This window comes from Kogia breviceps, chromosome 5 (assembly GCF_026419965.1).
Source record: "Kogia breviceps isolate mKogBre1 chromosome 5, mKogBre1 haplotype 1, whole genome shotgun sequence".
Lineage (NCBI taxonomy): Eukaryota > Metazoa > Chordata > Mammalia > Artiodactyla > Physeteridae > Kogia > Kogia breviceps.
In genome coordinates this window covers 56,294,276-56,320,918 of record NC_081314.1, presented here as the reverse complement: position 1 = coordinate 56,320,918, position 26,643 = coordinate 56,294,276, and the positions used below count along the sequence as shown (strand labels likewise).

At 40.6% G+C, this 26,643-nt stretch overlaps 1 protein-coding gene across 2 annotated transcripts in view; it reads left to right on the top strand.

Annotated features, from left to right (window-relative positions):
- NCEH1 (neutral cholesterol ester hydrolase 1) overlaps positions 1-26,298 on the top strand; it is a 64,160-nt gene extending 37,862 nt beyond the window's left edge. The window contains exons 2-5 of one of the 2 annotated variants that reach the window (XM_059065461.2): positions 6,818-7,046; positions 9,197-9,266; positions 20,154-20,325; positions 22,267-26,298. In XM_059065461.2, the coding sequence (XP_058921444.1) occupies positions 6,818-7,046; positions 9,197-9,266; positions 20,154-20,325; positions 22,267-22,884 (1,089 nt within the window). In that variant the 3' untranslated portion in view covers positions 22,885-26,298. The remainder of the gene's footprint in view (positions 1-6,817; positions 7,047-9,196; positions 9,267-20,153; positions 20,326-22,266) is intronic. The other variant, XM_067034021.1, reaches the window with a different exon arrangement.
- The last annotated feature ends 345 nt before the right edge of the window (positions 26,299-26,643 follow it).

Sequence of the window (26,643 nt, the reverse complement as noted above, 5' to 3'; positions counted from 1 at the left end):
TCCAGGCCTGACCTCCTTGAATCTCTGACCCTGCATTTGCTATCTGTCTTTTGGACCTATCTACCTAGATGTCCCACTGGCTTTAAATGGAATAATTTTAAAATGGAACTTTTCTTACTTTCCCTTACTGTTCTGCCTGTGTTCTGTGTTTCTCTGTACTCCAAGTGAGGACCCTCCAAGATCTTTCAATCCTTTCTCTGTGTCCTACCAGCCTGCCTACCTGATCCCATATACTACTCTGTGAGCAGTTACCAAGGCCTATCAACTCCGTCTCAGTGATCTCTCTTGAATATATTCCCTCCTCTATAATCTCCTGGGGCAGACCTTCATTTCTCTCCTGTGGACAATTGCCAAACTATTATAGCTGTTGCCCTCTAGTCTCTTCTCCCACCAATCTACTGTGTACACCTCAGCTGCATAGTTTTTCCCAAAGTATAGTCTCATTAAAGAGTGTCCACTGTATAGCACAGGGAATTCTACTCAGTGTTCTGTAATAACCTAATTGAGAAAAGAATTTGAAAAAGAATAAATACATTTATATGTATAACTGAATCACTTTGTTGTACATCTGAAACTAACACAACATTGTTAATCAACTATACTCCAATATAAAATAAAAAGTTAAAAAGAATGTCTAAAATCTATGTTGTTTAACCATTAACAACTAAGAGCATTTCATCTGCCACCACCTTTCCAGCTGCATCTGCAGTAAGACTGGGTCATCCTCTACCTCAGAAGTTGCAGCTTGTGGTCCTTAGTCCAGATTTGGCCTGCAGGCAAGTTTTGTTTGGTCTGCAACTTACAAAAAAATTAATCTGAATCAATGCTTTAAAACCAGAGGATTTCCCTTAAAAGTTAGTCTTAGAGAAAGTTCAGAGAACTGTGAAAACTTAAGGACAGATGGAAGTTTGCAGGAGTCAGTCAAGATTTAAATTCTTAGCTACTTAAGTTCTCAGTCCATCTTTCACCCATCTTTGTATCCTTGTAACATGTAGTAGAATCTTTACATACAGTAGGTGCCTCATTAACACTTGTTGAATTATAGTTACTTGACTTTTGATAGTTTCTTGGCGCAAACATTGAGGTTGTTTGTAGAAAAAAAGTGCTGCTTTAGTGAATCACAGGTGATCTGTACAGTGGTCTTAAGTGAAAGTCATATAATTTGTACACCAATAGAAAAAAAATAAATCTGCATTGTAAAGTATACTCAAACTTTACAATGTTTAAAAAAATGTGACCATAAATTTTCATACAGGTAAGTGTTCTACAAAATTGTTTTCCTGTAATAGGCAGGAATAGAGCAGAATCTGGAGGGGAGAATTTAAAAGCTGCTTGACAGAATGAAATGTCCATCACTGGAAAAGTTGGGAAACCACTGGCATGGAATACAAAACTCTGAATGTGAGAAACAAAGCAGGTAGTGAGTTATAATAGATGTTCTAACTATTTAATGTGGTTGGTTCCTGTTGAAATTTGACCACATGCTAAGTTATTGATGTGTATGGAATATCAGTGTACTATGGCTTTTCCCCACCTCTCCCTCCCACTTTAACGTGAGCATACAGATGAACTTTTTAGAAATAACTATTTGATATCTTTTTCACCTGTAGTAATTTCAGAACTTGGTGATCATTGGGGTCCTAATAACAAATGTACACAATGGGAGAAAATGATAGTCTCAGCTTTCCTGGAAACATCGAGCTATCTGTCCCTGGGCTCACATTTCTTCATGCAGTGATCTTCCAGATCAGAGGTGTGACAGTAACGATAACCAACTCATAGAAGGCTTGGTATGTGCCAGGCACTGTTCTAGGGGTTTTTACTTTTTTAAGCTTCACAACAGTATTTTGAACCAGTTAGTATGTTATTTCTGTTTTACAGATGAGAAATTGAGGCACAGAGAGGGTGAGGAACATGCCCAAGACCCCACTGCTGGAAAGCAGGGGAGCTGGGCTTTTAACCAGGTATTCAGTCTGCAGTCTGTGCTGTGCTGACTTTGGCTTCCTACCTCTGCCTCCTAGACTGAGCCTTTTATTGCCGGCTCCCCCCACCCACCCACCCACCCACCTACACCCCCGCCTACACTTGCCTTACTTAGCTTTTCTTCCCATAGGCATTTGAATTATAACACTTGCCGGACACTTAGGCATCTTGGATTCCTATCCTTTTCCTTGCTACTCGCACTTCGTCTTCTGTTAAGGCACAATTCAGAATAGATGCCTTATCGGATTTCATCCCAGAACGAACAGACATAAGTAATTCCTTCCTTCTCTGGGCTTGTGCAACCCTTTATCTAGGCTTCTCTTACTAAGCTTGTATTGCTTAACTAACATCAGCTATTCATTTACAAGTCTTGGCTCTCCTCTGTTTCCCTGAGCTCCAGAAGATTGGTCTTTTTCTCCCCCTTAAGTTTCCCTGCCTGTTGAATAGATTTTCTAGTTTGTATGGTGAATGAATTAGCAGAGAACAACCCCATTCATAAACTAACAATGAACATATTTTATAAGCAGAGTATAGATTCTGCTTGGCTACCTTTGATTTTTTCCTTGCTGACCTTTGGTCATCAGACTTGGGTAGGGAGCCAGTGGCCACCTATTTTGCTGTATCTAGTTCTGCTGAGGTGTAATGAGGACCCTTCATCCCTTCCACCTCCTCAGGCAGAATTCCCTTCTAGAGCCTGAAATGGTTATGGGGCAAGTTTTAGGACCTCTAGTACTGCCCTGGAGTACTTCATCTAGCCAAGACTGGGTCAATTCACAACCTGTGAAATTCTTGAAACTTAGTTTGCTTCTTTGTGCTACTGGAGTTTTCCAGCTACTTCTAAATAAGTTTCAGGAAACTTTGTTTACTAGAGAATGTTTCTTGGGTGGATCTGAATCTCATTTCACAAACTCAAGGATGCAAGAAATATAACTTGATCTATATTTTGAGCCTTCATTCTTTAGGTAGAACTTAATTCCAATGAATTTAGGTATTCCCCCATCACTGTTTTCTTTTAGGTTTTGAAGTGTCTCATGCGATGTTGATGTGTAATGCATGGAGGGAGCCATCTGGGTACTCATCCTTAACCCACATTCATGTTCCCCCTGGTCCATGGTGTTTGGTTCCTACAAGTTGCCCTGGGATATCATTTGTTCTTATTTATAAGAACCCTTCAGGTCCATTAGTGCTCTCTTCTATTCCGGTTAGACCCTTGAGAACATGTAGTGGGCCACGGATAACAGAGAAGTTGTCTCAGACCCATCTGCAGGACATTCATGCAGCCTTCCTATTTTTATGCCTTTTTGGACACATGGAGTCATTGCACTGCTCCTGTACAAGCTGGAGCCTGAGGGGCTCTCTGAGGCCATTTGAGGTACTACCTTCCTAAACATACCTGGCGGTCACTCTTCCCCAGAGTCTTGCCTTTTTCCACGGTTCTGTCTGGGCATGGGGCACATGTCTGTTGCTCTCAGATTCCATAGACATATCTGAGGATTGCTGTGTCCCAAGGTTCTTTTTTCACTGGATCTCAGATATCAATCCATTCATTCCTCATCTCATCTCTAATCATTTCTCCTCCCCTCTTCCACCACCTAGCTCGGAGAATCACTTTCTGTTCTAGGAGACTTCTTACTCATCATGTAATCTCCTAAATCAATGTCTTTTTTAATTCTCCAAAGGATATAGGCTTTTGAAAATCAAAAGCAGGAAGACATTTCTGTTTCTTTGCTATTTGTTCTCATATCCTTTCCCTGAAGTAACAGCTACATAAAGGCTTGGCTACTGATTTTACTTGTTAGACAGTAGGGATGGGAGGGGAGTAGTGAGAGGAGCTAAGGGAAACAGATATTAGGGGAAAAAGTTAGATACCATCCACAGTTTTATCATGCCACATGACAGCACATACACATATGAATGTCATCCTATCCTGGATAGGACTCAGAGCAGCTTCCTGGGCCCACACAGTTCTCAACCAGCATCTCTAGGGTAATTCTGTATGTCCTGCAGCCCTCTCATAGTTCCAGGAATCCAGCTTCTCTTCTCTCTTCTTCACAAGGAGGAAAATAACAGAACTGTAGCCACAGTTCAACAACCTCTCCTCATACTGTAGGCACTCAGGCAGTGATAACTATTATTATTAATAATAGTAACAATAAATTGGTTAATGACAGATTACTGCTTGATTCTCTTCATTTTCAAATTTTGAAACAAAGTCAATATTGTCTGTAGGATAATGATTTTTCGTTCTCTGATTTATCAATACAATTCCAAACATTAGCACAATTTTATTTTAACACCTTTCTGGATTCTTCTTTTCCCACCCATCCAGCCTTTCTTACACCCATCTGCTTATCTTTTTCTCCTTCATAAACAAACTATCCCTTCTCCAATCAGCACTTCTGCTCCCACACCACCCTGTCAATGTTGTGAACAATGCAGATAGTTGTTCAGAAATTCTATTAATGCAAGTGCTCATAAGCTAATACAGCAGAGGTGCTTCTGGAAAGGTATGCGCAGATTGAGGCAAGTCTGCATGCACTCAGAGCATGCAGTACACATAAAGGAAACCAGAGGTGGATTCTACGAAAATGAATACTCTTCTCTAATCTGCCTTGTAAAGACAACTCACTTGTTTTACAGCTTTCCTTTAGTTGAAGAAACTCATATGATTTGTCTTAAATATTCAATGAAGTCTTCATTAACTAAAAACAAAAAATGTAGTTCAGAAAGTAACAGAGCCAAGCCTGCCATTTCTTTGTTCATAGTTTATTATTTGATGCCTATCAAGCTACTTGGCCTGTGAAAAATGGAATGGATCTTGCGTGTTCTCTGTTAATTGACAAGGGTTTATTGTGTGAACTCTAGAAATCTTAGTGAATACATTCTCAGCCATGCCCTGGCAGATCTCCATATTCCCCAAGTTAGACTGACGTGTTACCACAAAACTTAAGTGATTAATTCTTTCTCCCAATTTGCCAAAGACCTTAAACCCTTAAACTTGTGGTTAGATTCCTCTGTATGTGTGTGCGCGCACACACTCACATTTGTTTGTTTCGTATCGAGAACGTTAACAGTTGTTTTAACTTTTTCAATAAATTGCTCAATGTTACGTATAGAAATTGAATTATTTTCTTAATATTCATTTGCTTTCCTGTTGCTTATATTTCCAGCAAATGAATATTAATAGAATTACTGGAAAGCCTGTTCATGGTTAGATAAATTGCCTCTTGTTTTTGTTTTCCATGAACACTTGCTAATGGTTTTATAATGCAGTCTTTCCAACTCTTTTCACAGCAGGGCGTATGTATACAATTTTATATGAGACACTGGGGTAAACAGCTCAGGAACTTGGCTGCCCAGGGGCTGAGGGGATCAGTGTCACAGCACGTCTGTATCATCTTCAAGGCATACCCAGTGTGCCCCATGTACATGCTGGGAAGCTGTATTATGGTGTATTGCAGACTACATACAGTTCTCATTTCTATTAGTAACATTGTTTTCTTGATCTTATGAAGGCATTAAATATTTCACTAATCATCAGTGTTCTGTTTCATATTCTACAGAAGGGCACTGTAACTCTCCAGCTGCTCCCCTTCAACGTTTGAGAGCCACTAGGCGATACGGTATCTGAGTTCATGCACCTGTGCTGGGAAGGTTTCTAATCACTCTGTGACCCTTCTGGGCCTCTCTAACTAGTCACTGGCTTCCAGATGGCTTCTAATTCTCTGACTTTGAAATATGGCCAGTAAGTCTCGCAGGGAGGTCAGTTTTATAAGTGTACTCAATAGGAAGAGCTTGTATAAACAGTAGAAAGAGGGCTCCCCTGGAGGCACAGTGGTTGAGAGTCCGCCTGCCGATGCAGGGGATACGGGTTCGTGCCGTGGTCTGGGAAGATCCCACGTGCCGTGGAGCGGCTGGGCCGGTGAGCCATGGCCGCTGAGCCTGCGCGTCCGGAGCCTGTGCTCCGCAACGGGAGAGGCCACAATAGTGAGAGGCCCGCGTACCGCAAAAAAAAAAAAAAAAAAAAAAAGAAGTAGAAACAGGGAATACACTCCACAGTGTCTTTGCTGGGCCCATAGCCTGGGTCTCCTCTCCAACCAGATAACTTCCTGTGAACACTTAATGCAGAGCTCAATGCCCTCAGGGCTCAAAAGGGAAGAGACAACAGGCTGCATGTTCTTTGTACATTTCTGCAAAGCTCCTGGTTGTGTCTGAGCTGGTTTGCTTCTAAATGCCAGGGCTCCAGTTCTCTGCTCCTTCCCTCTCACACACTCATTCCTTTCTCTTACTCTCAAAACAACCAGACACACTTAGATATATAAGCTTAAAAACACTTTAAAAATACTTATAGTAAATATAAAACTCTCCTCTCTTCTATTTGTATTCAAATAAAGTGTTCTTCCTCCTTTCCTAGTATGTTATTGGAACTGTGATGTGCTGATTTAGGGTGGGCAGGGATCGGGGGAAGGGACTGAATCCTGGAATTCACAGTTCCTAGGTTTGAGTCGCAGAACTGCCATTTATCCAGCGAAATGGGCAAGTTCAGCTAATTTCTAAACCTTCTTGATAAAATGAGACCGATGACACATTTCCCTCTCAGAGACTATCTGAAGATCAAAGGAGATTTACTCTGATATTTTCAGATGAAAATACTCTCGAAGCTCTGAAAACGAAAGGTAAATATGATTTGTTATTGTGTTAAAGGTAGCCAGTGAGTCCTCAAGGGCAGCGGCAATTGCTTGTAAGAATTCGAATACTAAAGGGTTGGTGAGTGTGGCTCAGGTGATAACTCAGCTGACACACACTCTCCCTCATTCCCCCCCTCATCCTGCAGAGTAACCTGATACACTACTTGGGCCTCAGCCATCATCTGCTCACGCTGAACTTCATCATCATTTCTTTTGGCAAGAAAAGCGCATGGTCGTCTGCTCAGGTGAAAGTAACAGACACTGACTTTGACGGTGTGGAAGTCAGAGTGTTTGAAGGCTCTGCAAAGCCAGAAGTGCCGCTGAAACGCAGCGTTGTTTACATTCACGGAGGAGGCTGGGCCTTGGCAAGCGCAAGTATGTCCTGGTCACGTTCAGGTTGTTTGGGGTTGTAGCTGACCCACAGAGATGTGTGATTGAATTGACTTTCTTACTGGGTAAGGAGAAGGGGGCCATTGGACTTGGTTCCCCTGGCAGTCCCAGTTATCCCTGTTGTCTCAGCAAAATTATTCATAGTGCCTCCCCTTTCCATTCTTGAAAGGGTCCTGGTTTGGATGATTGATTATATAGCTACCCTACATCAAGGGTTTTGCCTGTTTGTTTGTTAATTCAGGCAGACTGTTTTGAAAATATTTCCTGTAACCTAAATCCTAGACTAACTTATTGTGAAGTACTGAAGTTGCTCTGCACCAAAACAAGGTAAAGTTTCCCTGGGCCAGAATATGAGGCAATTATCTGTAGCTCTATGCCAACTTGTGTTTTGAAGACATCTTTCTATGAAATAGAACAAGTATTTCTGAATACACGTTAACTCATCAACATTTCATCTGCTTGTGGAAACAAAGATGAAAATATAAAACTTGCCACAGTTAAAAGGAAATGACCTTGCAAAGTTCAAGAACATCCTCTTTAGTATTGGAAAACTTTCATGAGCAGAACACACGTTTAAAAATGTCAGGCAGCCAAGGAGAGCAGCCTAGTGAAAAGCATACTAAGGAGGAAATAAGGGCCTTATCTCTGCTTGTAATTATTATGGCACTACTTTCTCATCTTCAGCCCAGAGCTTTTGGCATCCCCTAAGTTTAAAGGCGATGGCAACTTGTTCTAGTTTGTCTTTTTTTTTTTTTAATGCAGCAAAGGCCAAAAAGTATAACTTTTTCTAGTAATCTCATTTCCTTTAACTTCATATTCATCATTTATTCTTTTATTCATTGATTTGTTCACATTTCCATAAGATGATTACTGAATATGTAGGTTTGCCCAGGACTGAGTAGTTTCCCAGGGTGCAGGACTTTCAGTAAAAAAACTCAAAGAGTGGTATGCAAACCTGGACCTCTGGTCACGCTAATGTGTGCTTGGTGATGGGGATACAAAACTGAGTAAGACGGAGTCTCTGCCCTAGAAAAGATTGCATCTGTAGCACTGGACACTTGCCAGGTGAGATAGTATCAATACATCAGGAACCAGGAAGTATAAGTGCCAGGAATGGTATGTATTGTGAGTCAGCCTGGCTTTTTCCACATAATTTTGACTGATCACTTCTGCCAGAGGAAGAGCTGGAGGTAGGTATGCAGGTGTTTATGTAGTTATTGAACTTCTGGTTCTTAGACTGCCTTGGAAAACCTATAAATAAGGTAGTATTCGGCTTTCTGTTGACACAATCCAACTCTTAATATATTATAAAAACATTAATATATTAAAAGAACAGCCTAAGGGATTAAACTTTTACATATTAAAATGGCTTCTGGGGCTTCCCTGGTGGCGCAGTGGTTGGGAGTCAGCCTGCCGATGCAGTGGACGCGGGTTCGTGCCCCAGTCCGGGAGGATCCCACATGCTGCAGAGCGACTGGGCCCGTGAGCCATGGCCACTGAGCCTGCGCGTCCGGAGCCTGTGCTCTGCAACGCGAGAGGCCACAGCAGTGAGAGGCCTGCGTACCGCAAAAAAAAAAAAAAAAAAAAAAAAAAAAAAAGGCTTCTGTCACTGCAAACCTTTGGATTCTCTTTCTAAGAAATGCTTAGACTTCCTAAAATTCTATTTGTTCTGTGCTGGTTTAAACAGAATACCATATTCTTCAAATTGGTGACTTTTCTGAATCACAGCAAATTATGGTGTTAAAAGAGAAAAATGTTTTGGTTCTAAGGAGGAAACTGCTTATTTTCTGTGATTTCTGGAAAGGCATACATTTGAAGAACTACAAAATCAGAATGAATCTGATGCACTTCATATAGTCCATTATGAAATAAATTTTTAGTTAGTTAAAAACACATTCAAAGGTAATCAAAGGTTATTTTATAGTAATTTCATTTTATGAGAAACCAGATTAATTTTTTACATTTGTATATGTAGCTCTGTTAATGAGGTATATGTTCATATTTACTTTTTATTGTTTTTATTATTAATAACTTAAGTCCAAGTCTAAAAACAATCCATAGTTAGCAGAATTTAAGAATGGACAGTATTAAATAAACTGCTTTATAGTGAGTGTTTGCTCCTTTGTCTCTTTCAGAAATCAGATATTATGATGAACTGTGTAAAGCAATGGCTGAGGAATTGAATGCTGTCATTGTCTCCATTGAGTAAGTAATTAATAATAGTCATAGAAAAACATTTAAGAAGGAATCCTAGATAACCATCTAGTTATTTTATTTTACAAGCGCTAGAGTGTAAAATGAAAGTCTAGAGAGGTGAAGTGATTTTCCCAAAGTCACAGAAAATGATTTCTGATGTATGTAACTTAGAATTTCTTGAACTAGCTTTATAATGCCTCAAACTATCTTTTTATTTTAGTTTTGGAACCTTCTGGAAATGGAATTAGCTGAAATTGAGAGAAATATATAATCAGTTATTTATAGTATATAGTTTGATTACTGCCTTTTTTTTACTTTCGTATAGCTCTGTATTATTAGACTATTGAAGTGTAAGAAAGCCATGCAATGCCTTTCAAGAGGAATTAAAGTATAGCTAACTAACTTTAATTAAAGTTATAGTTGAATCATTAACCTTGTGAACTGCAAGGTCAGACGGTGCTTATGGAATTTCAGGAGAAAAACCCTAAAGGGAAAGATTATTTTGTTATGCTGTTATGTGGAAATAAACTATGATAAAAGCATAAGAGAGAAGGGATTTTTTCCATCAGATTTTTTCTTAGACAGACAAGTAAAAGCATATTCTAAAAATTACCACTATAAATTTCAACTAATGTTGAAGTTAAAAAAATTCCTGTATAGTGTGACTGTTTTCTGTGTTAATTCTCTCACTTTACCTTCACAAGTGCTGAGAAAGCAAAGGAAGTTTGGACATACCAGATAATTCCTACTATTCCATCAGATCCACTCATTTAAAATTAAGTGGAGGGCTTCCCTGGTGGCGCAGTGGTTGGGAGTCCGCCTGCCGATGCAGGGGACACGAGTTCGTGCCCTGGTCTGGGAGGATCCCACATGCCGCGGAGCGGCTGGGCCCGTGAGCCATGGCCGCTGAGCCTGAGCGTCTGGAGCCTGTGCTCCACAACGGGAGAGGCCACAACAGTGAGGCCCGCATACCACAAAAAAAAAAAAAAAAAAAAAAAAAAAAAATTAAGTGGAAATACAGTTAAGTCCCCTATAGTAAGTCTCAGAAAGAGCAAGTTCTGAGAACACATTCCTAAGTCCATCCTCCTCTGCAAATGTGGCACTGGACAACTCTGGACAGCTCCCCGGCCTCCCTGGATCCTCAGCTAGGCCTCCCAGGTCACTCAAGGGCCCATGATGCAGTTTTATAAAGCAGGAACCTTCAAGTAAATGATTGTATCATCTTTCCTGGGTAGCTGGCCAGAGGAAGGCAGGGCTGTTTAAGCAGCTGAACCCCGTTACAGAGCAAGGCCCTGCAGCTTGGTGCTGGTGAGCTGGCCTCAGGGCCTCTTTAGTGGTTTCCTGTGTAGCTCCAGCTCCTGAAAGGCCTGAGGAAAGGAGAGAAGGTGGACTTGTTTTACTTGGTACCATAAGGATTCTCCACACAAGCCTTATCCTCCAGGGCTAATGTAAGCAACTGGCAACATGCCTAAGCTCTTCCTACATGCCCTTCTCCACCTGTTAGCATCTGTCTCCAGTGAAACAGGTGTTCTTTTAAGTCTATGCTTATCATAAAACAAAGAAGGATGGATAGAGTGTTTTTTCTTTTTTAATAAATTTATTTTATTTATTTTTGGCTGCATTGGGTCTTCGTTGTGGCACGCAGGCTTTTCGTTGTGGTGGCTTCTTGTTGCGGAGCACGGGCTCTAGGTGCACGGGCTTCAGTAGTTGTGGCTCGTGGGCTACTAGAGTGTAGGCTCAGTAGTTGTGGCGCACGGGCTTAGTTGCTCTGTGGCTTGTGGGATCTTCCTGGATCAGGGCTTGAACATGTGTCCCCTGCATTGGCAGGTGGATTCTTAACCACTGCTCCACTGGATAGGGTGTTTTTAAGAAGATATTTTTTTAAAAAAAGAACTAAAATATAGAAGGGCCCTGCTTTCATCTTCACTTTCCACTGGGCCAAATCTATTCAATGTAGCATCCGGTTTATCAGCAGATAAGCATCACAGCAGTGGGCAAGTACCATTACTCAAGGCTGTGTAATCTCAGGCAAGTCACTTAACCTCACGTGCAAAATGAGGTTAGGAATCTTTCCTGTGTATGTAGAACGTGAACTACTGGGAACAAGAATCATGTCCTCTTTCCTTTGGGCCCACCACACCCAGTACATGGCTTAAACATGTATGCTAATAAGTAGATACACTTTGAGTTGGGTTAATGATTTCAGAGAGTTGTTATAAGAATGTTTGGACATTTGAGATAAAAGGGCTTCTGATACTCTAAATCACTAGACAAGTCTGAAGGGTTAGTGCTGTAGCCCATAGGACAGAAAGGTCCAACTTAACTAATTTATTTATCAACATGTTTGGAACTCACAGCACTTTTCTTTGCAGAAATAATGAGCTAAGGTGATTAGGATCCATCCAGGCGAGCCAACCCACAAAGAGCCACATAACCTATGCTCTAGTTGAGGTATAGCCAACATCATATGATCGTGATGTTTCTCTTGGAAAATATGTTCAGAGGTCTAACGTGGGACCATATTTCTTCTCACTGCTCACCTCTTTCTTTTATTCCATAAACACCTATTGAATGCCTGTTATGTGCCAGCTACTGTGTTAAGTTCTGGTGACATAACAGTGTGAGTAAGACAGGCATAATTTCTGTCCTCATGGAGTTTATAATCTAGATGAGAAATCAAACCTTTAACAAGTAATATTAAATGTGATAAGTGATGTGAAGTAGTAATGGAGGCATCGAGTAGGTAAGATCTTACCGAGTTTGAAGGGTTTGAATCGAGCTCCTAGGGATGAGCAGAACCTAGTTAGACAGAATGAATTGGTCATGGAAGTCCAAAGTGGTGTAATGAGAGGGCTTGGGAGGACGGGAGGAGGCAGAGAGCATTAAGGGAATGAAATATGAGAGAAGACAGATGAGAGGACTTATGCTTCTGGCAATGACTAAGGAAAATAAGAAATAAGGGTGGATGATCCTGAGAGCCTTCAGAAGGATGGTGGACTCTTGGTTCTCTTGGAATTCCTTCTCTTAGCAGGGAGGTTGTCTGGAGACAGCTGCTCCTTATCCTTGAGGCCAACAGGAGTGGGTAGTGGTGTCATGGCTTTACTTCATGTAGGGAGTGGCCTTGTGGAAGGTTAGATATGATCTGAGATAGCTGGTAGGCAAGGGTTGGGGGCAGCCCAGGTGATGGAATCACTTCACATGAAGCAACACCAGGAGCTGGAACTTCTGAGTTTACATCACTGCTATTGGCTCAAGATTCTGGGAACAGATCCAACAACTCAGGTAGACAAAGATCTCAAGGTATAAAAATAGGCCATGACTTCTATTTAGTAGCTTCTATAACACTATGCTATTTTTACACATATTGCCCAGTAAGTATTTGTGAAATAAATGGAAGAGTTCAACTTATAATGCCCAAGATACATGGATGTATCCTCATTTACATAATCTGGGAAGGAAGTTTATATTCATAAGCTTTTTTTCATAAACTTCATTGCAGTTTAACTATAATATGGTGCCTTTTTACCTGTAGTTTATATAATAAAACACAATACTAGAACCATAAGACATCAGGAAAAATGAAGATTTAATTTCTTTCTTCTTTTTTAAAAATTAATTAATTAATTTTTATTTTTTTGGCTGTGTTGGGTCTTAGTTGCAGCATGCCAGATCTTCGTTGAGGCGTGAGGGATCTTTTGTTGCGGCGTGAGGGCTCTTCATTGTGGCACGCAGGTTTTCTCTTCTCTAGCTGTGGCATGTGGGCTCCAGAATGTGTGGGCTCTGTAGTTTGCCGCCCATGGCCTCTCTAGTTGAGGTGTGTGGGCTCAGTAGTTGTGGCATGCAGGCTTAGTTGCCCCGCAGCCTGTGGGATCCTAGTTCCCCGACCAGGGATCAAACCCATGTCCCCTGCATTGGAAGGCTGATTCTTTACCACTGGACCACCAGGGAAGTCCCTAATTTCTTTTTTTTTTTTTTTTAAATTAATTAATTTTTTTGGGGTGTGTTGGGTCTTCGTTGCTGCGTGCGGGCTTTCTCTAGTTGAGGCAAGTGGGGACTACTTGTTGCAGTGCTCGGGCTTCTCATTGCGGTGGCTTCTCTTGTTTTGGAGCACGGGCTATAGGTGTGTGGGCTTCAGTAGTTGTGTCACATGGGCTCAGTAGTTGTGGCTCGTGGGCTCTAGAGCGCAGGCTCAGTAGCTGTGGCTCACGGGCTTAGTTGCTCCATGACATGTGGGATCTTCCTGAAGCAGGGCTCGAACCCATGTCCCCTGCATTGGCAGGCGGATTCTTAACTACTGCGCCAGCAGAGAAGCCCCCTAATTTCTTTTTTGAAAAGATAAAATGCTAATGTACAGCATGGGGAGTATTATCAGTAATATTGTATTAACTATATATAGTGATATATATATATATATGTATGGTGACAAATGGTAACGACTTACTGTGGCGATCATGTCATAATGTAACATAGTGCCATAGATCATGGCACTATGTTGTGCCCCTGAAACTAATATAATATTGTATGGCAATTATACTTCAATTACAAAGAGGTAAAATGTGAGATAATAACAAAGTAGGCATGACAGATATTATTAAATTCTACAAAGCATTTACATTGCTTTTTTTGGTTGTCAGAAACGGTTTCAAGTTGTGTTTTGCTTTTAACTAAGTCTGTACGACACTAAAATTCTATTTTGTGTCAATGGAGACCTATTCCCATCCACCAAATATCAGATGGCACTATGCACAGAGAACTTAAAACTTGACAGAGCTGTAAAGAAGAACGTTGCTCACGTAGACAGAATAGAAGCTGGACCATGTATCTTAGTCTGCTGCTAACAGAGTTATAAGCAATGGGACTTTTATGACTCTGTTCTGTTCATCCATAAAATTCTATGCGTACAAGCTGACAAAATCAGAGAGCTTCTAGAGACACAATACAACACACATCTCGATAAATAGTTGTTCAAACAAGATACTCTGAAAGACACGAGCCACGGTGACCTAGCTGTGACTCTCCCTCTCTGCTCCTTTTCCTGCTCTTCTTCCCAGACCTGCACGCAGAAATCCTCATGCCTCACTCCCACCTGGGCAGCCCTGGGAGATGGGCAGACTGAATTCCTCAGGGTTCCCCTCCAAGAAAGGGAAGATTTGTCCAAAACTTTCCTTTTACTCAGTCCAGGCTACCTTATTAGCAAACCCAAAGGCCAGTGTTACAAATAATTTATTAATGCTACAGAAAGATAATATTGAGGCTTCTTTTAAGAAGTAGGTTGTTTTAGTTCCTTCACTATCATTAACTAATGAATCTCCTTTTTAGACATATTAAGCTAATGTCTTCTTGGCTCTGTTTTCTACTAACATTAAAAAAAATCCACTGGTTTCTCTCTTGTGGTTTAGGTCTTTTAGAATTTGGGGGGAGGGGGGCTTGGAGCTGTACAGAAAGCCTGGGCTGCACACTGCAGCAAGGTCGGGAAGCCTAGTTCAACCCACACCTGAACCCAGAGCTCTGTTTAGCTTCTGAAATCACACAGAGAAAGGAGGTCCGAGGGACTTGGCACCAAGCCTGCTTGGGCTTCTGTAGCCACCTGAGGGAATGTTTGGCTGAGGTTAAAGGCTAGGTTTATATCTGAATTGAGGAGGGGAGGCCTGGGGAGCTCCCTGCCGTGTCCATAGAGACGTCTCAGGAAGTCTTAACTTGTAAACAGCATCAGAGCATCACATCATTTAAACGGATCACAATTCTAGGTTCAATCACTCCTAGGATTTTGGTGACACATCCTGACATCTGTCAGTTCTTTTGAATGTACTTATTATCCAATCAGCCAAGCCTTTGTTAAGCTCGGCTCTGCCTTGCTGAATACCTGGTAGTCAAAGCTATCTCGAGAGCCAATTTTGAGAGTAGAAACAGAAAGGAAGACCCTTCCTCAATCTTTATGCACAAACTTCATTGCACAAATGAAAAGAGAAACAATTATCCATTCACAATCTTTCCACGTTTATGTAATTTTATTATATATTCTCTTAATGGAAAGGAAGCTTCTACCTATTAGAGGAATAAATAGATTCTTCCCCTGGAGTTGTCCCCCTCAAATAACACAATATGACTGTAATTGTTGATTTGTTTCAGATAACCCCTACTGATATGGGTTCTTTAACACTGAGAATGTTAACCTTTTTTTTTTTTTTTGTGGTACGTGGGCCTCTCACTGTTGTGCCCTCTCCCTTTGTGGAGCACAGGCTCCAGACGCGCAGGCTCAGCGGCCATGGCTCACAGGCCCAGCCGCTCCGTGACATGTGGGATCTTCCCAGACCGGCGCACGAACCCACGTCCCCTGCATTGGCAGGCGGATTCTCAACCACTGCGCCACCAGGGAAGCCCGAATGTTAGCTTTTTTATGTTCTCAAGATGAATCTACTAAGCTCTTCTTGGGAGACAGTGAAAAAGGAAAAGAAAAAAAAAAAAGGCCAAAATGGAATGTGATTTAATCTCACTCCTGAATCAAATAGGAGTATAATTTCATTCTGGAATATCACATGTACCTTTCACCTAACTGGCACTACGTGAAGAGAACTCAGTGTCCTTGCCCACTGCAGAAGACTGTCTCAGTGTTTCCAGGCTAGGTTATTTTGAGGGAGAATGCACTTTACAGCGCTCTTAGAACACTAGTATTATTCAGGGCTTCCACATCCATAGTCTTGGAAGCAACTCACATTTCCCTTCAACTCTGGGCTTATGTATCTGCCTTTGACTTAAGGAAGAATTTGTCAGTCTTTCTGAGCATTGCTCCATCTCCCTGGTCACTAACAAAGTAGGTAATAAAGTAATAGATTGTAGAAATGGTGCTGCTTATTTCAGGTGGGTATACATCGAACTCTAGTACGTAGCTGTGACTTTCTGTCTACTCCTAGAGGAAGTTGACATGTCTGTTATGACCTATTGTAAGAGAGACTTTGAGGGCTTCAAGAAAGGAGAGTTACTTTTGGCTGGGCTCTTAGAAGATTTCATGGAGGAAGTGGCATTTGAGATGAGACTTAGAATGGCAATATTTGATGAGGAATTGCTGGGGGAAGGGCATAGGGGATGGAGAGAAGGACCAATGCACTGGGAACAGGAACAGGGAGTTGTGTTCAGAGGAGAGGGACAGTAATATTCAGTAATATTTCTAAACCCTGGCTGCACATTAGAATTACTTGGGGGAATTTTTCTTCAAATATAGATATGCTGGGCCCCACCTTAGATCAAATAAATTGGAATGTTTTGTAGAGAAGCTCAAACCTCAGTGTTTTTTTTAAAAGTTCCCAAGATTATCCTAAGGTGCATATTGAGTTGAGAAACTCTGAGCTATGCAGAGCATACAGGCAGTCCTTGGAGATGTGCCCGAAGAGTAGGTGGGTTAGGAACAATTTCTTTTTTTTAATGTGTTTTAAAGGCATATAGCTTATTACTTTTCCCACCATATAGTACGTAATAAAATATGACATATCTTATATGTAAAAAGTATAAAATAAATCCCTAAAATTTTGTTTGGAACGAATAAAAATATCTTACTAAAGATGTACCATGTACCAGGTACTCTGCCATGTGGTTTGTTTTGAGAATATTGCAAAAACAGTGAAATCATGAGAGAATTTCTGGGATGTCAGAAATCTATAGTTTTGAGAACTTACTGCTTTGGTGCGGTAATGAGAACACACACATACATTTAAAGGCTGTGAGTGTGGAAGAATGAGAATATTTTAAAAGGGGGAGGCATGTGGATTTTGAAGTCAGTTGTAAATTCAGATCACAGCTTTACCACTTACTAGCTGTTGTAGACTCGTTATGCATCCCCCTTGAGCCTCATGTTCTCATCCTTAAACCCACAGGTTTGCTCTGAGATTTGAGTGAAACATCTGTAGAGTACCTGGTGAGGTACCTCACCTAGCAGGAAAAAGATAATTTTTATAGAGTGTACATATTTATTAAATTGAGTAAACCTCATTCCTGAATTTACACCAAATTTTGTTCTTCTACTGGGAGGCACGTGCAGTAATAGGTAGGTAGAAGCTGACACTGCAGAGTCATGTATCCTGCACTGAGTTGGGCAAATTGAGACTGTATGTGCCACAAATTCATCAGGTGCTTTCACTCAAGACCTACAATTGAAAAGAAAAAAAGGTGGAATCCTCTATCAGTACTTTGCAGGGACACAGCCTTGAACAAAAGCAGCAGATAAATGTATTTATGCATGCTTTCTTTGACTACACCACTCATAAATCTCCTCCTGACTCTTGTTTTCTGTGTCTATAATGATATTACAGAACTTTCGTGATACTTCTCAGGTCAATTTCAAGCTACTGTGAAGGCTCATCTTAATATCTAGTTTCACTACATCCTTCAGTCCATGAAAATAGTATCCTTTCTTAATGTATAAAACTAGAGAATGTTTCCAGAATGAACAAAGATAAGGGGAGGAGGGCTTAGGAGATAAATCTTCAAGGGCACCAGGAGGACTAGAATGTTTACTGTGTTATCTGAGCCAGTTATTAATCTACTCATAAGATTTGAGGCAGTAGCATATTTTTTAGATTACCAGTTCCTCTTGATTCAAAGTCATTAAGACCTTTTGTGAAACAACATCTGAAAATTTGATTCACGTATGTGTTCCAGCAAAATATGTTCTGACCTCTTGGGCCACTAGGAAGATAGTCTATCATGCTATCTGGAATCTTCCTGAGACAAAATAGCCTTTATTGTCACACCTTGAGTCATGAAGTGCATTTGTTCTTATTTCATTGAAAGAATTAAGAATTCAGCTTGGTAATATTGAAAGTAACAAATTGAGACCTGATCTAAGAACTGAGGGTAAATAGAATCATATGAGATGATTCCACCTATTGGACAAAGTGGTGTACTCCTACTCCTTTTACCCATTATTAATGAATGAAATAAAGTAGCAGCAGCTTCACTAAGACATTGTGAAAGTCAGCTGGAGAAAAAATATTTCAGATGATTACTTGATCATCACAGATGGAAAAAAAAAAGAAATTAGAAAACTTATTTTATCTGTTATAGGGCAACCACTAAGGGAATTTCTTATTGCATTTTGTGTTTTAAAAATGTAGTAATTCCTGAAAGGGCAGATCTACATTCACTACTTATCAAAGTATTTCACAAATATTTGTCGATTTGATTGTGTCTGCACAGAATGTCAAGATTTTTTTTTTTTTTGGCTGCGCTGTGCAGCTTTTGGGATCTTAGTTCCCCAACCAGGGATTGAACCCGTGCCCCCTGCAGTGGAAGCATGGCGTCCTAACCACCGGACCGCCAGGGAATTCCCAGAATGTGAAGATATTTAATGAACTATTTGGAATTTAGATGGGGGAAATGAATGACCTTATATAGAGTAGTATAGAAAAAACTAGTTTCTGAGAACAAATATGCTCATTACAAATTGGAAATCAAAAGACTTGAGTATTAGCTGACTGTTATTAGGTTTTAATTAATTAGTTCCTATCCTACCTTGTTTTGATTTGTGTTTGGTTTATTTTACAAATCAAGTAGTTTTTCTATGCCTCAGTTTCTTCACTTGAAAAATGAAGGTATGTTAATACTCAGAAAAGTTTTACTAGATGCATGATTTTGTGCTCAGCACATTGATAGATATACACTGGAAACTCATAGTCCCTGATATCAGAGAACACACTCTTAAGAAGAAATACAGAAAGAAATCATGTTACTATGAGGCAATATGAACAATATACCCCAGCACATAGAAGTATCAAGGAATGGTAGCCAGCTGAGCCCCAGAAGCAAGTGGAGTTGTAGTCAAGGAGAGCTTCCTGGAGAAGGCAAACCCTCAAGTAAAGCTTAAAGGATGAGTGAGAAATAAGGAACGTGGAGGCTGAGAGGGCATCTCAAGCCGAGACTACCAATGGACTTGTAAGGTGATATTATATATAGGTGGGACATTTGACAAAACCAGGGCTCTTGGGGCTCTTAAGGGAATCTGAATCCTACTAAGTGTACAGAGCAGGATCCCAGAGGGACTCTAATCTTGAAAAGTGGGGTGGTAGGAGAAGCCCCAGAAGTGTCCCAGCAGGCCTGCCATGGGCCATCTGGAAACTTGGTTTCCCTTTTGCTGGTTGACAGCTGACGTTTTAGTTCCAGACTTCCAGGGAGCAAATACATTGCTTGGGTTTAATGTCGGGCTGGCATGACCTCTTCAATGGAGTACAGTTTTACTATATTTATCAAGTAAATCATGAAGAATACCGTATGGACTCATTAAACTTGAGACCAATGAAGTGGTTAGTGCTGCCGAGTCACCTTCTAACCCAGAGGTGTTGTGAACGGAACACTGACTTCCAGAAATAAAATTCCAGAATCTTTTGTGGCTCTATCTATATTTTAATAATCAACATCTGCCTTTTACTTCAAAGTTTTGTTTTTGCCTTGGTGGTGGTTGTAGGTTTTTGTTTTTGTTTGTTTTGTTTGGTTTGGTGGCCCACAGTAAAAATTACTATGGCTTTAAAAAAGTAAGTATTTGGGGCTTCCCTGGTGGCACAGTGGTTGAGAGTCCGCCTGCCGATGCAGGGGACACAGGTTCGTGCCCCGGTCCGGGAAGATCCCACATGCCGCAGAGTGGCTGGGCCCGTGAGCCATGGCCACTGAGCCTGCACGTCCGGAGCCTGTGCTCCGCAATGGGAGAGGCCACAACAGTGAGAGGCCCGCGTACCACAAAAAAAAAAAAAGTAAGTATTTGAATTGCAAGAAAATGGTTTATTTTTATATTTATTATAATTCATTACCTGTTTGTTTCTGGCTTCAAAAGAACCAGTTTCCCCTTAAACTTTAAATGGCCTCTAAAGACTTGGTGAAGTCCTTAAATGAATACAACTTTTGTCTTCACAGATACAGGCTAGTTCCAAAGGTTTATTTTCCTGAGCAAATTCATGATGTTATACGTGCCACAAAGTACTTCCTGCAGCCAGAAGTCTTACACAAGTATTCCGTTGACCCAGGCAGAATCGGCGTTTCTGGTGACAGTGCTGGTGGGAATTTGGCGGCTGCCCTGGGCCAACAGGTAACAGAGAGCCCTGAGGTGCTGGTGGAAGGAGAGCATGTGATAACGTTCAACAGACCAACAGATCGTCCACTAGGCATGGCAAAGGCCTAGCTGGGTGGGCTGGTCACTTGGGGGCCAAGTAATTCAGATGATTGCACTTGGTAAACTCTCAGAGATCTTTTGAAGTTGGAGGAGGGGTCATTGAAAGAACTGTAATCTCTGAGTCCTTGGAAGGGCCCTGATTACAATTAAGGTGAGTAATGTGAGAGGAGGGCTAACATTTTAGAGGGCTCCCTTACTCCTCAGGGATATGCATGGAGATTAAGTATCTTCTGCTCCTTTTCCATGTTGGACTTACAAAACAAGATAATTTTGCTTAAATTCCAATTGCTAAGATTGTTTCCTTAAACTTTGAGCCAAATTAAAAAATTTAAAAGTGTTTCCCAAAGGTTTTTTTTTTTTTTTTTTTTTTTTAATATAGAAGAAAGAGTTAAATGGTTCATCCGCTTTAAATGTTACAATACAAGTTAGTCTGAGCTTTAGCTGGTTAAATTCTTTGAAAACTGTCTAGCTCTAGTAGCATCCCCAATTTTGGGCAGCTGTGTAGACTCAAAGATAAGTACATTTTCTTCCTTTTCTGGGTTAAATAATTTAAGAATAGCATCTCTGTCTTCTTACCTCCAAATTTCTTTTGGCATTCTCAAATAGCATCTGCCTTTTCATTTGTGGCATGTCCTGATTTCTTCTCTTTTGCTATAAATAAAGAACTTTGTTCTCCGCTTGGCATTGGTGGGTTTGCTATCCACACGTCCAAAGCGGTAAGAAGAAAGTCCTGGTACAGTGGGGAGAGCATCATGGGCTTTAAAACTGGACACAACCAGGATGGGATCCAGGCCTCCCTGTGAGAGCTGTGGGGCTTTGGCAAGTCCACTTACCTCTCTGAGCCTCAGGAAAATGAGGCTCATGCCATCTGATTGCAGGGCTGTTGCCAGGATTTAGTGATATGAGGTATATACAGTTCTTGGCACACATTAATAATACTATTAACTGATCATTTCCTCCTGCTTTTACAGAGCAGTTACATCTTCCCTCAGGATGGGTTCTAAAGTGCGGTGTGAAACAAAATTGTATGGCTAACGTTACCTTGAAGATTGTTTAGCTGCTGTGAAACACAGTGACCTAGTTAGCTGCCTTTTAGATGTTATATAAAAAATATATCATTTTAGTCACTAGAATTACACAATGAGGCAATAAATTTTGCCTTTTGGGGAGGCCAGGGGGAATGGAGGTCTGAGGGGTGGGGTGATTCATTCACATTCCATCTCAACTGCACTCTCAGGCGCATGCACATTAAGTAGTATGGAGGGTGCACTGCCAGCAGGATTTAAATTCTCACCCTCTCACCAGCCATGGGGACTAATGGCTCATGAGAGGAGATACCCTGAGGTCCTATTAAAACACTTTGGAGTCCCATCACCTGTTCATTTAGCTTTTCCTACCCATCTACTCTGGAAGAGTCAGACTAGTTTTTTCTCCCTAGTAAGCCATTGCCTTTTGGGGTCTTTCAGGGAATACAAAACTAAATTAGATTCACACATTATCCATCCATAACACCCAGCCGGTGGGTATTATGCCAAAGGATAGATACAAGTAAAGTGTTGATGGGGGTTTAAGGACCTAAGAGATCATGTACCTTTGAAGTGTTCACTCAGAACTATGAATTGCAAACTTCACACCTTCCTCAGTAAATATCCAGCAGCTTGAAGGGTGGTGGTAGTGGTGGCGATGGAGAAGTATTTATTTTTTAAACTACATTCCTTAATACCTTGCCTGGTAGAAATGTAACACTTAGACCCCTTTGATTGAGTCAAGGTAAAGCACTGGGCTACTTTAAAAGGTATGGTTTCTGTAAAAGAAGCCATTCAAAATGAAATAATGTGTTCGCTTTTTCTTCTCCAGTTTAATCAAGATGCCAACCTAAAAAACAAGCTCAAAGTGCAAGCTTTAATTTATCCAGTTCTTCAGGCTTTAGATTTTAACACACCCTCTTATCAGCAAAATGTGAACACCCCCATCCTGCCCCGTTATGTCATGGTGAAGTACTGGGTGGACTACTTCAACGGCAACTATGACTTTGTCCAGGCAATGATAGTTAACAATCACACTTCACTTGATGTGGAAGAGGCTGCTGCCCTCAGGGCCCATCTAAACTGGACATCCCTCTTGCCCGCATCCATCACAAAGAACTACAAGCCTGTCATGCAGACCACCGGCAACACCAGGATCGTCCAGGAGATCCCTCAGCTGCTGGATGCCCGCTCAGCCCCACTCATCGCAGACCAGGAAGTCCTGCAGCACCTCCCAAAGACCTATATTCTAACCTGTGAGCACGATGTCCTAAGAGACGATGGAATCATGTATGCAAAGCGTTTGGAGAGTGCAGGTGTGGAGGTGACCCTTGATCACTTTGAGGATGGCTTCCACGGATGCATGATTTTCACCAGCTGGCCTACCAACTTCTCAGTGGGAATTCGGACTAGGAATAGTTACATCAAGTGGCTGGATCAAAACCTGTAAAGGAGTGAAATTTCTAAAAGGCTTGAGCCCCTCTTGATCTCCTGCACCTGTCCTGGAAAGACGTTCACTCTTTAGTTGACTAATTTTCCCTCATTACTTGAGTTATGGAATTTCTATTCCCTGCAGACTTTGTGTTAATTTAATTTTAAAAAATGCTTTTGAGTAACATAAGTGCAAAAACATCTGAATCTGGTTCTCTAAGCGAGCCAGTCTCTCTGTTCTTGTTTTATCCAAATTACTACTAACACCCACAGCTGGGTGTTAGTAGAAAGCAGGGCTAGGAGCTAGAAATAGCTTTGGGTCTTGCCTCCATCAAGAAGTTCTTTTTAGAAGAAATTCTACCAGCTGCGGATGACCTTTAATGAGTAAAAAGAAAATGTGGGCTCTTCAACTTGCTAGAGTTTACTTTAAGTTAAGAGCAGTGTTAAATGTGTTCACTTAAAGGTCAGTGCTGGCTACCAAGTGCCCTCTGTTCTTTATGGATGGATGGCTTTGTTTCCTGTGGGAATTTTGGCAGAGCTGTTCTAGAAAGGACAAGTTTCTCAAATGACTTTCCTCCTTTAGAGTGTTAATTTTATGTGATAGCTATCTTTAAGTCCAGTTGGATTATGATAATACTTGAAAGTTACTTTCTACCACTATTATTAGAAAATATGAGGTTGCATGCACTGGATATCTGTACATCGTTAAGTTTTTTGATTATGCCATCTCCCTGGGGGAGATCTTTTGGGAGCAAATTAATTTAGATTTAGAATAAATTTTCCTTTACAGAACAAGTAAAAACAGACAAATGAACCAACCTATTGTTTTCATAATGAATACTTCTCACATAAATTACCAAGAGTGGTGTGTATATATTTGACATAGTCAGAAAAGAAGATACATTTAATATTAAAATTATGAAAAATACCTTTAGAGGGTCTAGTTTATTCTTGAAAACTCAACTTTTTCACTTACATGGCTTTAAAATGGGGCTGGGCTTCCCTGGTGGCACAGTGGTTGAGAGTCCGCCTGCCGATGCAGGGGACACGGGTTCATGCCCCGGTCCGGGAAGATCCCACGTGCCGCGGAGCGGCTAGGCCCGTGAGCCATGGCCGCTGAGCCTGCGCGTCCGGAGCCTGTGCCCCACAACGAGGGAGGCCGCAACAGTGAGAGGCCCGCGTACCGCAAAAAAAAAAAAAAAAGAAAGAAAGAAAATAAAATGGGGCTATTTTGGTATATATAATGTACTGTATTGTTTATTTTTTTAAGTTATTTAATGTTAATATATATAGCTAGACAAGATTTTTCAGAATAAAGTCAGTAATGAATATTAAAAATAATGATTTTTTAAAAAACTACCTTAGGGTTTAAAAAAACAACTTTAGAATTATATCCACATGTAATTTTATGGAAAGAGGTAAAATACCTATTAATATTACTATATATAAGGCCTAAATATTTTGATGTTTATATGCATATACAAATCACAATAATTAGAATCTATGACTACACCTAGTAAAGTCATCTATGTTTATAGTTCAATAGCTTAGACAAGACACACATTGGTCATTTCTGCTCTCTGTGGTCAGAGGAACTACTTCATACTCTTCTGGGTGACAGCCTTCATTATCGCCTTCCAGGTAGGTCTAAAGTTACAATAGACCAGGCTTAATTCCATGTGAAGCCTTCACTGCCTGTGGGACATCTTTGACATAGAAAGAAACTCCAATTCTGATTTGACTTGTGTACCTTCGCCCTCCCTCCTGCCACTCTTCCTACTGCTGCAATCTGTGCTACTTTCAGGGACTGCAGAGAGCAGCTACATAGCCAAGTCATGATACAATAAATTTATCGGTGGAAAGAAAGTAGAACCTTTTCATGCATTTGAAAGATGGGTATTTCCTACTTATGAGGATGAAATAACAAATGAAAATCTGCATGTTTATTTTTCATTTATTATTTAAGTCAGGAGCATTTTATGTACAAGACAGAAGTAAATGCAACAGTGAGTATCTGTCTGTGTGCCTGTGTATATATAAAAATAATCATACAAATTAACATGCTAATGGACTCAGGCAAGTCACTTACCATCTCCGGGCCTGTTTTGCGTCTCCTCTAAAATCGGAGAATTGAATTACTTAATCTATGAGGTGTCTTCCAACTATAAATTCCAACCATTTTGTCAGACTGGAAAATTGTATTGGCCTCTTCTTCAACAGTGTTTTTTGTGTATGTGTGTTTGTTTTTGTAGGTCATTAGTCCATATACACAGACAGGTACATGATCAATTTTTTCCCCTAAAAACATGGGATTTTAGTTCTTACTCTATGACAGCTATCCTCCTCATTTAATACTATTCTTTTTGATGCCATTTGAAGGAACCAATGTTTTGACCTTATTTTGAGGTTACCCACCTCTAGGAAAGCAAAGAAAATATAATACAGGCACAGAATTCCTTAAAATGGCATCCCCCCACCCCCAGAATTGTGAACCAAATCTTGTACTAACTACAGACAATGAATGATTCTAGGTCTTCAAAGGGCTCTCTCAGATGAAAAGAGGGAGTAAAAGAAAAAAGGGGTCAAGCACTGTTTCTGATGAAGCATCTAAGTTTCATTAAAGCTTTTATTGGGAATTCCCTGGTAGCCCAGTGTTTAGAACCCAGCCTTTTCACTGCTGTGGCCTGGGTTCTATCCCTGGTCGGGGAACTAAGATCCCACATGCCACGCAGCATGGCCAAAAATAAATAAATAAATAAATAAATAAATCTTTTATATATGTGAAAGTGACTTGCACTATATCCCACCTCAGACCTTTCTTGAAGGTCTTCCTTGAAATTTTCCTTGGTATAATAATTGGGAATCATGATACACAAAACCCACTAGATACAAGAGAGGCTAAACCAACCAAAAATCTGAGTGCTAAGAATTCCTTTGGGAGGAAGCATACAGAGTTTATATTGAAGATATTTTGACGTGGAATCAGTTTCTTTTAATTTTTGTTCTTATAAAAAATGTTTATGCTCTGCAGATTGATTTTTTTAAGTGTTATGGCTCTGTTTTGTTTTCCTATTTCAAGAAAAAATGGATAGTCTTTTTATAATATTGTTGTTGTTTGTGAAATGTGACCATAAATATATGATGAAAAAATCTTGAAGTGCTACAAAATATAGTGAAGTGTAAATTAGTTACTGTTTTATCATTGATTTGTGAAAGAAGTTAAGACTGTTGTATATCTTGGTGGATATAATATTTTATGCATGACCTTTTAACCTTTGACTTTTTGCTTATTTCTCACTGCAAAGCGGAAGGCAGATTTTATGAAGGATTTTGGTAGCAAGTCTATTTTGTAAGATGAAAATCCACTGTGGAGGTAGGAAAGTATAAATCTGTTTTGATTCATGTTTGTAAATAAAATGTCTCCATCTGGAAATGTGCCTCTTTCACTTCCCCTCATCTCATCTTCTGGTTCCCACCTCTGTTTCTCTTGGTATCCTAGATCCCTAGCCACAGTTCAGCCCAAATCTTCTGCCCCCTGGAGTACTCCAGCTGCCTTTCAATTACTGAGAGGTGACTCAGTGACCTCTCTGATGACATCCATTTCATGTCTGGATACAGTATGTGCTGCTTGTACTGGAAACATGCCTTGGACTGGCTAGAATATTCATAAAAGCTGGGCAGGCCATGAGACAATTTGGGGACTTTCCATACACATATTAGGAAGGGTTGATCATAGTGCAAATGAATTTGGATTTGAACTAGTTCAGGCAAAGAAGTA